General features: G+C 29.9%; 1 protein-coding gene across 2 annotated transcripts; it reads right to left on the bottom strand.

Annotated features, from left to right (window-relative positions):
- Positions 1 to 436: 436 nt before the first annotated feature.
- On the bottom strand, positions 437 to 17,418 carry LOC134709409 (trafficking protein particle complex subunit 14-like). Of its 2 annotated transcripts, none has more exons than XM_063569571.1 (12): positions 17,046 to 17,418; positions 15,567 to 15,786; positions 14,820 to 14,906; positions 13,396 to 13,507; positions 11,663 to 11,801; positions 10,744 to 10,814; positions 10,493 to 10,573; positions 6,275 to 6,369; positions 4,861 to 4,939; positions 2,090 to 2,159; positions 1,286 to 1,521; positions 437 to 833 (listed from the first exon to the last, which is right to left on the bottom strand). In XM_063569571.1, exons 1-12 carry the CDS (start codon positions 17,376 to 17,378, stop codon positions 746 to 748), a joined length of 1,611 nt encoding a protein of 536 aa, XP_063425641.1. In that variant the 5' UTR covers positions 17,379 to 17,418; the 3' UTR covers positions 437 to 745. The 2 variants fall into 2 exon arrangements, with proteins under 2 accessions (XP_063425641.1, XP_063425642.1); XM_063569572.1 differs by having other exon boundaries at positions 17,284 to 17,394.
- Positions 17,419 to 17,479: the final 61 nt, after the last annotated feature.

Genomic DNA, 17,479 nt, shown 5'->3' with positions numbered 1-17,479 from the left:
TATTTTGTTGAAGAAATAACGTGGAAAGAGCTTCTTTGCTCAGTCGTGCTATGTAAACGTACACGGATTTTACGTATCCCTTTATGGTCCATGTTTTACCATTGTCAGGTCAACATCCGGTTTTGAAAAATGTGACTTTAAAAACGAAAATAAAGTTCTTGACAACGTCATTATGCACAATTAAAGAGTCTAATGCAGATATGAGCACGCTGATGTGCACACCTTGAATGATGCAATGCCAATTTTAACAGTTTATGTCAGAACATCAAATTCATATCAAAGTAAAGTTTAATATCGTTTTTAATCTAATGTCAATCATTGGGATGGCCATCTGATTACCATAATTGCCTTTTGTGACTTAGTCTTGGGGATTAAAATTCGGATCAGATATAAAATGTCCAGCTGGCTCAGAAAAATTTTGGAAGCCCTGCAGTGAACGAGAGAAATTTTAACCACATGATCTTTTTTGCATTTTAATGAAAAAATGAAATAAAACCTAGTATTAACTACATGTAATAACATGCACCAGAATAATATATACATCATGTAGTAAATAGTTGCCATGTTAGCTTGATAAAACATAGTATTTTACCGTGATGGAGAAGGTATTCAATTTTTAAAACTATTTCAACGTCACAATTGAACTGTTGCATCTGAATGGAAGCTTTTCATACCTATGGAGAATTCAAGGCAGAATTCAAAACGTCTGGAAGAAAATGACCACATTTGTTTCTGAAGCACGTCCTCATCCATTAGGTATATATAAGAGAAAAGAATTCTTCTTAAAGTTTGAAGATACAACAGATTTTTGGAGAAAATCATTACTACATAACCTGAAAAAAATATATATATATACTTATGAAGCTGACAAGGAAAAGATAAATGGGTGTCTGTAACGGTTCAGATTTCTTGCAAGTATTAGGAATAGTTATGATCAACTTTGATTGTGCATGGTGGTTTTTTTAATTTGTCCTATGTGGTTTTTGTTTGTCATAAGAAGCAGATGTTTCATTGATAATTTAAAAATTCTGAATTTAAAATTCTACTGGTTTCACAAAAAAATCTTTTTTTAACTTCTGATTTTAAGCCTCTATACTGCATTAAAGTAAATGACATGTCAGGATTTTTTTAGGACACAAGAATACTGTGCTTGATACAGGCTTACAGAAGAGATGCCATAAGTTTTTCATTAATATTGACAATGAGGTTGATTTGTTGTCTCATTACTGTTATTTTCATCAAATATCAAAATTTTGTTAATTCAAAGAAACCAAAAAAAACTTACGAAATATTTTCCTGTGGTTCTGTTTCTAATGCATGATCTGGTCCTAAATCACCAAATGAGTATGATTTTCCAAATGAAAGCCTTTTTTCTTCCAATTCTCTGTCTCCACCATAAGAAGATGCACTACTGATACGATTTCTCCACAGCCCTTCAGGAGAACTTACAAGCTGTGATGGGGACTTAACGGGAGATTCTGGTATGTTGTAGGTAAGGTTCAGCTTCATATGTTTCCCAAACTGAAACATTGAGAACAATTATATTAAGAAAAGGAATACTGATTAATCGCATGGCAACTTAACATGTGCATGAGCAAAAATAATTCAACAGCAGTCATTTACAAATATTTAATGTATAATTCAGGAAGAGGTCTACTTTTGTCCCTAATATGGGAAAAAGACATTTACTCTTCTTACATGTACATTCTGCATGAGCCTGTTTTTGGATACTGTCTGTCAACTCTGTCATGTTTGTTGGTTTTTAATTTCGTAATATCATAAATCATCCTTTAGTTTTCTCTTTTCAATTGTTTTACATGGTAAATATCAGGCCCTTTAATATATTTCCATTTTTAGGGTAAGGGATTTAGCTTCCTTTGTATTTTTTGTAAACTAAGGGAATATTGTTTTTCTTGAATTTGATATCATGGTTTTCACAAGTATTGCACTCAAACCTATAGGAAATTTAGAATTCATTATACACTGAAATTTCTGATTAACCAATACCCTAGAAAATGTGAATCTCATGAAAAAATGAATCCATTTTCTAAAAAGTTCACCTCATTACAAATTTTAAAAGGTCTATTACCTCATATAAACCAGGTTTGAGTATGGTAAACTCTACTTTTGTGCTGACTGTAGAACCATAAGACAACTTCCTGAAAAAAACGATGAGAACCTTGTCATTTTGAAAGATACATAAAATAAATTGACTAGTCAGATTCTCAATAAGTATAATTAACAGATGTGGGGTATGCATAAATGGAGGCATGGAATGGTTTTAAAAGCAAAATGCACTGATTCTGTTCATATTTATGGATTATATAAATTTATCGATTATATAAATTCTTTAAGTATTTACAGCGACTTGACTGTTAGTGTTGCTATCCACCAATTGCAACTCATTCAAAATTTTGACCATATTGCAATTTGTTTTATGAAACCAAATTGTTCAACTGGTCAGAATATTGAACAAATTGTTCAGTCAAAATGTGAAAGTGCAAGGTGATAATATAAAACATACTTACAATCCTATAAGAATTTAACTCCACTTTAATGATGTTGTGAAAAATTGAGTCCATCAGTTTGTATAGGTATATTATAGTCATTACCATGCCTAAGGTAAAATTGTTATTTTGAATTTGCTGTAAAATTGTCCAAACTAAGCTTTCATATAGTTTTTCTTTCTAAAAGTATTCTATATTCATAAGAACCAGATATCATTTTAAATAAAACATCATATATTCAGGAAAATATGTGTGAAATAACAATATGCTATTGATAAGTTTTCATGGGGAGATAACCTAAATTATTAATCTTTTGAATTAAGACTTTTTGAAAGAAAAAAATATTATCTCCCCATGGAAACTTCCTACAAACATATTGCAATTTTACACATATTTTACTGAATATGAAATGTTTTAATTCACATAATGTCTGATTCTTATGAATATAAAAGAATTTTTGAAAGAAAAACTATATGAAAGATTAGTTTGGACAATTTTACAGCAAATTCAAAATAACAATTTTACCTTAGGCATGGTAATGACTATAATATACCTATACAAACTGATAGACGAATTTTGTCACAACATCATTAAAGTGGAGTTAAAGTCTTATAGGATTGTAAGTATGTTTTATTTTATCACCTTGCACTTTCACAACCTGACTGTGGTTTTCTACAGCAGTTGGTTCAAATTTCTGACCAGTTGAACAATTTGGTTTAATAAAACAAATTGCAATTTGGTCAAAATTTAGAATGAGTTGCAATTGTTGGATAGCAACACTAACAGTCAAGTCACTGTAACAGTAGGCCATATTTCATGAAATTGTAGATATGTGAATGGTTCAATATATATATAATTCATTCATTCATTTCTTTATTTCCTCTATCAGAGATTCAATGAACCCAGTGCTTATCCAGTGACCTTTGGGGTATCACATTTGCAAAGACCAAAACAGTTTACCAAATTGCAGTCAGATTTCTACTCCAACTAACTGATCAACTGGTAAAATATTTTAGCAGATTGCTCAAGTGAAATGTTGTTAGTTTGAAGTGAGTGCTGTAAAATAAAAAAGTTATACTTACCATCCAGATCCAGTCAGTTGATACCTTTGTCAATCATTTCTAACACAAATAATATCTTACTATAGTATGAGTCACTGAATAAAATGGTATAATTTTAACATGGAAACTTCTATCATAAATAAATATTATAAATGAATAGTTCAAAACATTGTTTTGTAGGTGTATATTTTATAGCTTTGTCTTCTAAGATGAAGTTATTGTGCAATTGTGATTCGAATAACATTTTCTATGCAAATTACTGATCTGCTGTCATTAAAGGGAAATAATTTATATTGAGTTCAAATGTACACATAAAATTTAATCAATGATACAAGGCTTATGATTTTGCCTACAAAAGATTCATAAAAAAAAAATGAAATGCAAAATTAGTATGAAATTGAAGGGCATGTAAAACACAAATTACAAAGGTTTTGCAAAATACTGCTTATAAGATATCTTGTACTCCTTGGTAGACAATCCTTTATACTTTGAACAATTCAACATTTTGCAAAACAGCTGTTAATCGTCTTTCATCATTAAATAAGTTTCATTGTTCGTTTTAGAACAGAGGATAAAAGTTAAATAATAACAGAAATAATGTTACAACAAATTAAATGGGGAAATTTGATATTTGTCAGACAGAACAAAATTTTGCTGATTATTTGTAATGTAAATTATTTCCCTTTATTGCCAGCAGATCAGTAATTTGTATACAAAATGTTATTCGAATCACAATTGCACAATAACTTCATCTTAGAAGACAAAGCTATAGAATATACACCTACAAAACAATGTTTTGAACTATTCATTTATAATATTTATTTATGATAGAAGTTTCCATGTTAAAATTATACCATTTTATTCAGTGACTCATACTATAGTAAGATATTATTTGTGTTAGAAATGATTGACAAAGGTATCAACTGACTGGATCTGGATGGTAAATATAACTTTTTATTTTACAGCACTCACTTCATACTAACAACATTTCACTTGAGCAATCTGCTAAAATATTTTACCAGTTGATCAGTTAGTTGGAGTAGAAATCTGACTGCAATTTGGTAAACTGTTTTGGTCTTTGCTAATGTGATACCCCAAAGGTCACTGGATAAGCACAGTAACAAATTAAATTACAAAGGTTTACAAAAATAGGCAACCCAATACAATATTACAATATTACACTATTTACAATAACTAAAGCATATTACCATTTTGGCTATAGAGTATGAAATAATAATTCTGGAAAACAAGAAGTACTAAACATACATTTCTCTGATGTCAGACTCACTTACCCAAATTTTATAACAGGATCATGACAAAGAAGACCAGACTTTATATTTTCTATTTCTTTGAGATATTTCTGTTGCTTTTCTGAAAAATGTATAGGAAAAATATTGGTATCATCTATTATTTAATGAACAACAATACATGCATGACAATTTTTTCTGTTGAAGTAATGAATTTCATGAGTAATAAAAAATTTAAAAATTTCAAAAGGATTCTGATTTATCCTTTAATGCATGGAAGGATTTGTAAACATGTAAATAAGACTATCAGTATTTCCATTTTAGGATAAAAGAAAACTTGTCCATGAGACACAGATTCTTGTAAATATATGGCATATTTCAATATATAAAGGGCCATAACTCTAGAACAGCAGAATAGGCACAACCCAAATTCAAACTGTGTTTGATATATGTATAAGTTCATAACATTTGGTTGAGGCAAAGTAAAAGTTAAAGAGTGAAATAGTAAAAATTTTGCATTTTTTTCCATTTATACAGGGACATAAATTGAGAACAGTGAAAGTGACACTGATCAAATTCAAATTTTATCTTTGTTTGGGGGTAACAAGCATTGTGTGTAAGATTGGTTACCATTTGGTTGAGTCAAACTAAAGTTAGTGTGTGGAGACAGCAAATTAAGCAATTTTCAATTAATTGAGGGACCTAGCTTGATGATGCTGAAAATGATGCCACCCAAATTCCAACTTGATCTGTGGTACAAGGCATTGTGTATCAGTTTTATAACATTTGGTTGAGGCAAACTATGTAAAAGAATGGAAACTAATTTTGGGATAAAAGAAGTATGGAATAAGTCAAACTGACAAGTGTAAAACTTGCAATGATAAAATTCAAGCTGGACACAGAAGGGTTTTTGAAATTAATTAATGATGTGTATACAATAACAGTCTTTTTAAGTGTCTGCATTCAGCTGAATGAAATGTGCTTTATAACAAAGAACTAATTATCCCTATAGTATTATAAATTTTACTATTTTCACAAGACAAATGCATTAAAAGCTAAGGATAATTTTCTCATTTTATTATGAAACAAAACTGTGTCCCTAGTACACAGATTCCCCATGTGCATTATCATTTTATATGTTCAGTGGACCGTGAAAATGGGGTGAAAACTCTAATTTGACATTAAAATAAGAAAGATCATATCATAAGGAACATTTATACTAAGTTTCAAGTTGATTGAATTTCAACTTCATCAAAAACTACCTCAACCAAAAATTTTAACCTGAAGTGGGACAGACGAACGGCACAACAAACGAACAGACGCACAGACCAGAAAACAAAATGTCCATAAATGGGGCATTAAAAACTATAATTTTTTCTTAATAAAACTGTAAACAAGAACTAGAGCAATCTTATAAACATTCCTATAAATCCATAGTAAAAGTGTTGTTACTACATACTTTGATCTGTTATCTGTGGTACAACAGGGTTCCAGTATAACCTCCATTCTTGGAAATCTTGTAAAGTATTAGTAACTGTATATGTAAGTTTAAAGCTGTAAAATAATTGATACAAAGATATTCTTCTATAAAAGAGATTATCTTACAAAATATAAATAAGACTGATTTCTTTATAATTGAATAATGGTGTATGTTCTGTATTTGTTTATGAACACCTTGCTTTGATGTGGTGAAATTAAAGCTTACATGTGGTATGATTGAGTGATTGATTGTTTGTGTTTCATGCCACTCTTAACGTTTCCCTGGCAGTCAAATCTTATTTGCAGCAGCTAGTCATAATACCTTTAAAGTTAATGCGACTCTAAAACACAAAGGACAAATAAACAGATGCTCAGAAGACTAGAAAAAATAATGGTCCCTTTAATTTTAGGATTGTATCTAGTTTTTAATAGTCCATCAGCTGGTAGGGCAAAAATTCTGTTCTGTGTTACACCCCAGGGTACCGCAATTTTTTTTGTATAAATTTAAAAAGTTATATCTGAAGAATATTTTAAGAGGTGTTAGACTTTTGAAAAAGTGTCCAAAAGGGGTAAAAAGGGGGCTTATTTCAGGGTATGTCAAAAATTTTGTTTTGCACATTATTACAGAAAATGTAAAAAAAAACTAAGTATTCAGTACTATACTTTTTATTAAATGGATCACATCATATCATATTAAAACGCAGGCTAATTTTTATATCGTAGAGGACCAAGAAAAAAGGGGGGAGTCAATTTCCAAAAGTCTTGATTTTGAATGAAAAAAAGCATACGTACTAATTTTCTTGATAAAATGGTATATTTTCACATTGAAACATACAGCATAAAGTATATAAAGGCTGTTGAAAAAAAATTTAAAGGTAAGAAACAAAAAATAGAATCAACGACAAACACAATCATAAGCAACCAGAAATGCACGATTCTGTCACAAATTTATACATCGCATTCATGAAATAACTTACATATTAAAACTCACAAAACTGTCAGGGTTTCTAGATTTCTATTTGTTTTTTAATTTAACAACAGCATCACCACATTTTAAGGTCACACAGAAGGTCAATCCATAAAATCATCATCCGAATTATCATTATAATCTTTTCAATCATCCGTGTCGTCATCGTTAGCAATATCAACGATTTGATAATGCTTATATCTACAAGCTTTCGAGCATTTATATACAGCTATCTGTTCAGGATAAACCTTGTTGAACACATGAACATATTTTTGGCACAACCAGCTTTACATGAACAGCACATCAGAATTACCAAAGCATTTAACGCTGGTGGTTGGTCTCGAAAATTGATACTGATCAAAGCGTTGTGTTTAAGAGCAGATTTCCAAATCTTCTTCTGAAAGTTGGCTTTGTTTAATGTGCTTTAACATTGCATCTTTTGCATTTCAAAACGTTCTGATCTTTATTTATCGATATTTTTTATTTCGTAGCCATATATAGAACACGAAAACCTCTCGAGTGCTTTAACAACTCCTAGCCAATCTCTTCCAAGGTTTCACCAAGATGGAATAGACCTTCTGAAAAACTCCACATAACGTGTCAAAAAGCCGAATGCTTTGCTTTTTTTCTTTACCAGACAAAACACTTACTGAATCACAACCTGTATTGGCGCGAAATGCTGGTAGTTTTCTACTAACATTCTCACCAAATTTGCACACATTGATTGCACATTTAATAATCTGCATTTGGGGGATGTATTTGTCAGACTTACAATGTTAGAATTGATATGCAACTGTGAAAATAGTAAGCCAATACTTCCACAACAGTGTCAGAAGGTTTTTTAACAATGGAGTCGTAACCTTTGTCAGCTGCATGTTTTTGCATTTAATTAAGAAACATTTTTTTATCGGCTTCTTTCTGTTTGATTATAAACTAAAACCATTCTACGCTATTTCATTTTCAACATATATTTTGTTGCTCATACTTCCATGTGATACAAATAATTCCATACATTCAAGTGTAAATCTATAGGATTGTTTACTCTTTTCAAAACAAAAGAATTCAACAAAAGCAACTTTGTTTCCTCCAACTAACAAACATTTCTTCCATTCCCAAGAACACGATTGTGATGGTTTAGAACTTATCGTAATGATTTGCCCTCCCAAGGACCTGCCGTTCTAATTTCGTTATGAATATTGTGCGATACTATTCAGTGACAAAGTCAATGCGTGACCACTTTATGAAACTGAAAGGATGGTTTTTAAAATAACAATTTTGCCAAATCGAAAGAAGTCCTTGGTATCCTAGTAATGGTTTGAATAACTGCCATGTCATCAAATATCCAAATGATTTCCTTAGGAATGAGCCTTTTCTAAAAGACCACTAAGGACAGCTTTTAATTTTTCATTACATGTGTACCATCAAAGTTTGCAAGAGACATTGGAAAAGGACCTAATTTAAACTGGAGAACCTATCGCATAACCAACTATCTTGTCTAGGCTATGACAAACAGGCGACATTTTTTTTTTCTTCTGCTCTCAATCTTTTGTTGTTCTTATCAACCATTAACTGCTTGCCTTTTATTTCCTTTTTTAAAAATTTAAGCAATGATTTTCTTTTTTGAAGATATCGATTGACTTTTGAATGAAAATTTCTGAAGCAAATTTTCCCTTTTCATACGCGTTAAGAAGGTCACCCATTAATTCCGAAGATGCAACAGAACCCGAGAACCAGCCATATGACTGCTCAGATGTTATAATGGAATTGTCCAGCTTTGCAGTGTCTGAAACAATTTCAAAACATCAGAAACTGACTTGCTTCATTCGAGTTTTACTGAGTTCTTTTTGGACGGATGTTTCAGGGTTCTAGACATTTTAATGATATTAAAGCTCTTTCATGTGCAAACCCCACAACTGACTATTTGACGTTCGTTCAAAGCGATGTTTGTCGATTGAATGACTTAACAATCTTAAGTCAATCACTTCATAGGTAAAACACAAAATGTTATCAAGCACACCTTTATTGAGTTCGATAGAGTGCACCTTTTCTGAACGAAAAAAACTCACCATAATTTGTAATTTGTTCATCATTATTTCGTTACACATTCACTTTATAAAATAATTTGTCTCACAAAACCATCATAAATCGACAATTAAATGTTTATTTTCAGTTGCAAATTGATAATGCTTATGTGTGAATACATTGTACATGTTGTATACTGAATCAAAGACGGTAATTTGATGATTTCCGGAATTTTACGAGTATTTGCAAGTACATATATTTTACTAAATAATTCATATTTTAGACGATATATAAATACTGCAAATGATTTAAACATTGCATAATGATTAATTCTCAAGTTTAATTAACTAAAACGGGTAATTGTATAACGAACTTCTTTATGAAAGGAGTAAATATGCCTTAATTTGAACCCCAAAAATCGGATTGTTTGTAATGTGAAAAACATTTTTTTAAACAAAAAATCTTCCGAGTTACATTTAATATGATAAGTTTTGTATCTGTTTAAGTTGTTTAAACCTATACTTTATTTTTTTTTAATCGCTTGATATTAAAAAAAATAATTAAAAATTACTTTGTCGTGATTGCTAAATGAGGGGACCATTGTAAGGGACGTTTTTAATCCTCTTTTAGACACTTTTTTTTCAGTCTAACACCTTGTATCTTATCAATAAGATAATGAAGTTGAATTCTATAAAAAAAAATCGTGGTACCCTGGGGTGTAACACAAACTCCTTAACTAGAGCGCTTTTGAGAACTAGCTGATGGACTATAATGAATGATTGATACCACAGCATTGGTTGTATTTGATTCAAATAGAATTCTGAACAAAGGAAGATAACTCAATTTTTAAAGATGACTTTAACAATATCATTATTTGATATTAGATTCCTGAACCTTGCAAAAATACTGGTAATGTATTTTTTTTCCTAGTACAAAATCATTTTGTGATTTGTATATCTCAGCATATATTTCATTGATAAATTTCTGGAAATGTTTATGAATAGGATGTATAGAATGTTATGATTATTATATTTTTTGTATATCAAACCTTTGAAGATTTAGATATCAAGACAGTGGGTTTTGTGTTGCATTTCATTACATTTAATTACATTTCATTTTAGAAAAATGTATAAGTGTGTTTATAATTGAATCTCTTTAATGAAGGCAAGTTAATATAGCAGTGGATTTTTATGCATGTCAATATTTTACCTTTCACCAACATCAATCTTCTTAGGACCACACTTAACATCTAAAACAAATGGTACTTTTCTAAACAATATCTTTGGCAATCTGAAATGAAATTTTAATTCTAATATCAAAGCTATCAATAATGTTCTTTTTACGATTGATGACTGGACACATCTTCCATGCATTCTTTTTCAAAGTTTATATATTCTTTGTAACCATTTTCAACCTAGAATTAATATTAAAGTTTACATATTTTAAAGATAAAGCCATACCTGTATACTGTTACAGCCTGTGGTTCTAGGATTTCTGTTCCCCATTTCACATGTGCATTTAAAACCAATTCCTAAAAATTTATTGAGAAACTACATTCATAAGTAAGGAACCTACATATGGATATTTTGTAATATTGAGAAAGTACATTCAAAAGCAAGGAACCTACATATGGACATTTTGTAATATTGAGAAACCACATTCATAAGTAAGGAACCTACATATGGACATTTTGTAATATTGAGAAGTTACATTCAAAAGCAAGGAACCTACATATGGACATTTTTTAATATTGAGAAAGTACATTCAAAAGCAAGGAACCTACATATGGACATTTTGTAATATCTAGAAAGTACATTCAAAAGCAAGGAACGTACGTGAACATGGTGTAATAAAACTTACTGAAACAAGTTTGTAAGTGCTGATTTCTACAACTTTTTTCAACTACTTTGAAGTAATATTGTACTACCACCAAACAAACCAAAACAATCATTAAGGTTTTAATTGTTATACGTTGAAAGAAAAATTGCTGTTTAGTTTTTATTACTGAACTTTTACTGACAATTCTGACCCGCTTATATTTGGTATTCATATTGGTATACCTGCTAAATGTCACTATTTGCGGGGGATTTCCCCCATGAAAGCTCCCAAATGGAAATTTTGAAAGAGCAATTTTGTCCACAATCTTAACCAAAACAGTTAATTTATAAATGCTAAAAGCTATTAAAAGTATGAAGAAACCAAATTACAACATTAAAATGGATTTAAAGGTACCTCTTTAAGGTTTTTTGTGACCACAAGAGTCCTCTTGCATGTAAAAAGTTGGCAGGTATGGGTATTAATAAGATTAACAATGTTTATGAAAATTTCCAAGCATTGCCTGTTGCATACCAAATATCTATTTAAGGGGAAGTAACTTACAGAGTAATCTGTTTCAATGTTGTGCTTATACAGAACAAATATAAGTGATAAAATTTCTCCTCTGCCTAGCTCAACAGGAAACTTTAATCTGTCTCCATTAACCATATGGATAGCATGGTCACAACCTTTACATGCTCCTCTGAAAAATTATTCATAAAATAATTAATAACTGATGTAGAAAATATAAGCACTTCTTATCTGTTGTTTTATTCATAAGTCTTATTTTAAGAGATTCTTCTTCACAGTTTTGTGTGTAAAAAAAACTTATTCAAGAGGTAAAGATAAATGAAAGAGTAACTTCCACATCTCTGAGCTAAAATAATAATTATATAAACATTTCCCTCTAACTTGAAAGTTGTGAAAAAATATCATTCTTCTACCAAAAAGATAAAAGTCATAACAAACTTTAAATGTAGAACTAATTTCAATTGTTGAGGGCAGAAATAAAAAAATGTCCAATGTTATAAGCTGACATGATCAGAATAAATACATGAAGAAATAAAATACTCTGATTAAAATAGGAAAGTGCATAATTTAAAAAAAAATAGAAGTTTGCATATTAGTATAAAAGGGTCTTCTGCAAGCCTTTATGAAAAGATTTGTTAGGTGTTTGTCTCTGAAAAGATGTATTAAAGAAGAGTATATATATAGTCATAAATAATATCTTTTTGGAAATAAAAGCAATAGGTTAAAATAGGATGACTTGGTAGCTCAAAAGATTTAGACTTTCTTTAGTTTTCTAAATTCTGTTTCTTATAATCCTTGTAGTTTGCAAAGATTTTGCTTTCTTTTTTCTGAGGAATTTGAAACTGTAGTTAAATTTACTATCAAAAATAGGAATAAAATTAGAAAATTTGTAAAAAGGGATCTTATATGAATCTTGCTAAATTTTGTTCACGTTGACTCAAAATTTCAATAGAAGATCAAAATGTATCAGTAAGAATGGTAATACACTGTCATTGCAATGCAGACAACAACCTCAAATTTGACCTGTGATACACATTATATTATTTGGAATAGTTCCTTTGAGTTACCAAAGATTTGTAGTGAGAAGATAAAAGCATTATAATAGCTAACACATTCTATCAAAATGTTCTGTTATGTCTACTGTGAAACTTATATACATTAATGAAAGAATACATAGGGTATAGATATATATGTATGTACTGATGTATACTTTTTACAAAATGTGCTTATGTGTAATTACTTATATTTTATTTACATTTGGTGACTTTCAACATCTGCAAAAGAAAGCTGTACTTAAACATGGTTTTACTGAAAATAATTTTTGCAAATACATGTATTTGTAAAAATAAATCTTTATTTCTTCAATTGACTCAACTGAAATCTAAAAACTTGAAATTAGAATAAAATTTGAAGGGTTGAAAAAGTTGCCTTTTTCACTCTAAATAACATATCTAAGTATCTGAATATTACTGTTGTATAGCAGGGCTTGTTCTTAGCAGAGCAGAAGCTGTCTTGCATCAACATTTTTTTTTAAATTTTTACATGCACATCATAAATTTCTAAAAATCTAAGCAAAAAAAGATCTCTTTATAATGATGCTATACAAATCTTTAAAACTACTGCAGAAAAAAATTAAATCAAATGTTGGTTGAAAGATAACAAAGTTGTCCCATACAAAATGAATAAGGTTAAAGGATAGCTTACTGAACTGATTAGGAATTAAATCAAATATCCAACGTTCCAATGTACCCATGTAGAAGACTTACATATCATTCTGGACATCTCTGTGTTTATTGATAGTCTTGTCACAAGCAGGACAATGTCCTTTCATTAACATACAGTTGTTTATGGCTATGTCTTGTAAACTATCATTATTTACTGAAATTATCAATAAACAACTCCTTATAAACAATTCAAATATCAAAATTATCTCTAAAAATAAGTTTAATAAAAAGATATAATTTCTAGACTATACTCCTTAACATTTGTGCAAGCGTATTTCATTGTTAAATACTGGTCCTAAAATGTTCAATTTATTAGGTATTGATATAATTTTCATTTTATGAACTTTATTATTGAGTTGCTGTTACTTACCCAATTATCTTCTTATAAACAATACTTGATATACAATGATAGTTTGTTAACAACTGTATAACATGTCTAATAGAAATGGAAGTTTTTAACGACCTTGACTGGCTATACAGCCCTTGCACGGTCGGTCCCTGTCCAATAATGATAGTATAACAGTTATTAAATGTTGAGTGGATTTGTCACCTTAAAAAGTGTTTACATTTTCACCTGGTTAATATTTTGATGTCAAGAAGAAGTTCAGTCATGTCACTGGTTTTGTCAGATTTGCAAGAAAAATCATTATGTTGCCTTTAAAATTAGCTTTGTTAAATTTTTTGGGTGTCACTTTTAAGCACAGCTATTGGGCTTTTTTGTGGCTGCCACTTTTTATTGGTGGATGAAGTTGGAGTGCCCAGAGAAAACCATGACCTTCGATAGGAAAACTGACAATCCTAGGCAATCAAGATTTGAGTGGAGTGCACCTGCAAAATTTGGGTTCAAACTCTTAACCTCAGTGTTGACTGGCTAGTGATTACAGTAGTAACTGCTTAAACAACACAACCACCAAGGCCCCTCCTTAGAATTAGAAAAAAAATGTGTAACTTTTTAATTTGCTTAAACATGATAAGAAATGATTTAGACAAAAGTTCTTAAATGTTTTGCAAAGCAAAATCAAAATATTCTCAAGTTTAATTTACAAGATGACTGGCCTCATCATACCTTTGCTTTTGTATGAAACCTAAAATGAACATGAATGGTTTGTTTTGAAGAATTATTTTATTTTTACAATTTTGTGCACTTTACACAAATGTGCTACAATTACATGATTCTAAATTATACCATTTCAAAAGATAACAGGGATCATTTAAACATGTTTAACCCCACCACATTCTGTGAGTGCCTGTAATTCAGTGGATTTTGTTTGTTGCTGTGTTCAATTTGTTTTTTCGTTCATTATTTTGTACATAAATTAGGCTGTTGGTTTACTTGTTTGAATTATTTTACATTTGTCATTACAAGGCCTTTTATAGATAACTATGCGATATGGGCTTTGCTCATTGCTGAAGAATATACACTAACAGTGACCTATTATTGTGTGTCATTTTTTGTCTTCACTTACCACTGAGAAACACCATAAATTGTCCAGAAACATCTTTGTACTTCACTTGAAGTTTTGGTGGCTGGTGAATACGTAAAGTTCTTGATACTAAATTGGAAAAAAACATCCATTTGAAAATTTTCCACTCTCATAACAATTATCTGTTAAGCTAATATTCTTTTTCCTCCTTGTCTAGAAAACTAAATTTCTGTTTTAATTATTTTGTTTTCATCCTGAATATGCATGAATTATCTGCCACTGGACACAATTCAAGGACCAAGCAATCAATTTTATAAAATTGAAGAAAAATACATTTCTGAAAAAGGTTGAATGTAATACATTTCAGTTGTTATATTTTTGATGAGTTTTGTGGTTTATTTAAATTTACTATAACTTTTTGTACATGTGTTAATTCGAATATTCTTTTCTATTTCTTTTTGTGCATGTATTTCAGTTTTTCAGTGTACAAAAAAATGGTGTATATGTGTATCTTTTTTATGATAAGGATAAATGTTAGTTCGTCTGCCATGTCTTTGTGATCAGTATATATTTTATTATATATAGATTCCTAATGGAAATGTTATGTGCATAAAAATCATTTTTTGTAGGTCTGTGTCATATATGTCTTTGTAACTGTTGTAACAAATTATGTTAATATGACACTGATGCATTGAAAATTTGATGTAAAATGTTTATTCTAATAATAGGCTGTATTGCTTTTGAATAAAGTCAATGAAAGTATTACTTGTCAATATTAAAATCAAATACCTGACTTTTGAGTAAAAATCTTTTCTTTTTCTGGTAAAGGTTTAATGTCATCAAGCTTCAACAAGAAATCACTTTCTCCTAACATTCTCTTTGGGCAAGGTATCGGCTTGACAATGGACACTGTCAAATAAATTTTTGTATCGCACGATGAAATATTATTTACTGTTGCTTCCAATGGAACAATAAATGTTTTGTCATCAACAAAGTAAGGGCTCTTCTCCTGAAATTAGAAAACAATAAAGTAAAGTGTGTTCAAAATAACTCACATTAATAATATAAAGTGTTTGTAACTTCTTAAAACATCATGTGAAGGTCAAGCTCGATTGCTCAAATCACCATGCAGCAGTAGTGGTTTTGGTTGAAATGTGTAATATATATATATCAATCTTCATTCTTCAATTGCACACATTTGTACATGTGATCTGGGATTTTATATAAAATATCCCATCAAGTACATTAATTTTTATGTTTATCCACCTTATCTTAAAATATATATATCTTAACAATACCACTAGTGGACACTTCGCAATTGACATTGTCACAATCAATCATTTTATAACTTTCCCTAATATGATTACCGTAGAAAACACCTATATATCTATATACATGCATGTATATTTTTATGGTTGGAGCCATTGAATAATGTTTAAATATTGACTTAGCTGATGCTTTTGCCAAACCAACTAAGTTTTTTCAAAATTCTTTCTGGCTCAATCTTGAGTTTTCAGTAAGGTGTTTACTGATGTATACTAGCATGAGTTTTTTCTTTTCTTTTTGTCATATTATATTATTGCTTTGAAAATTAGCTTTTGATACAATCTAAGCCTGAGGACCAATTACAATTTTTATATATTTACAAAACATTTCAAAATGTCATGAATGTATGTCAAATTATACATATTAAATATTACCTAAACCAGTTGTAAACCATTATAACTTACATCTTAAATCAAACAAAAATGAGCAAACAAAAATGCGAAATTAAGCAACTTCAATAAAAAGTACAAACGTATACACAATATTGGTACAGTCTGTCAAAAAATCTTAATCTTACATCACACAAAAATAAACACAATGTGAAACTTAGAAAGATTCTTTTTTTTAAAAGATCATGAACATGCATAATTCCAAATATTAGATTTCAGTGAAAAAAATAAAAATTTTATTTGTCTATGAATAAAAAAGTAGAAATAGATCCACAACTTGAATAATTTCTGAGATTGTAACCTCTGTGACAGTCTCTGAAAAATCACAATTTCCTGAAAAAAAAAACAGTTGCATATACATGTAACATTCACTGATTATATCCAGATATTTGCTTCTAAAAGTTGTTTGTCATTTTGTATATACTAACTAATAAGACACTTTAAATTTTCCCAAATGAGTCCAAATAAGTTTTTGGATATTAAACGTATATGATGACACCCATTAGGCATGTAGGTCCAAACCTGATGATTACAATTTAGAAAATCAACTTACATGTAGTTTTAAATGTGTATTTGTGTCAGCTGTGCTCTTAACCACATTGCACAAAAAGTAACTTTTATTGTAAGACAGTTCATTTTCGTCGATATTAGGTATATTTTTTGCAACGTGGAAATTGACGTGTCCAGAAAGATTTTCAATTCTTTTTTTCCATTTATTAATGTTCCCATTCAAACACGAAGGAAAATTAACAATCACATTAACAAGATACGTTTTCCCAATATTTACACACTTAAATTTGTCACTGTATTGCACATCACTTCCATTTTGTTTCTGCTTTTCAAATATATGCAAAATTATGTTAGAAAGATCAGCATCTTCTTCCATGATCTGTGCTGTCTGCTAAAATCGTATAGTACAGTGGTTTTGCACCAATCAAGAAGTCCTTTCCAGAGACAGGAAGTCTAATTTATGCCTATACAATAAAG

The sequence above is a fragment of the Mytilus trossulus genome, chromosome 3 (genome assembly GCF_036588685.1).
Source record: "Mytilus trossulus isolate FHL-02 chromosome 3, PNRI_Mtr1.1.1.hap1, whole genome shotgun sequence".
Classification (NCBI taxonomy): domain Eukaryota; kingdom Metazoa; phylum Mollusca; class Bivalvia; order Mytilida; family Mytilidae; genus Mytilus; species Mytilus trossulus.
Note: the sequence above shows the minus strand (reverse complement) of the source record. Positions and strands in the feature narration are given on the sequence as shown.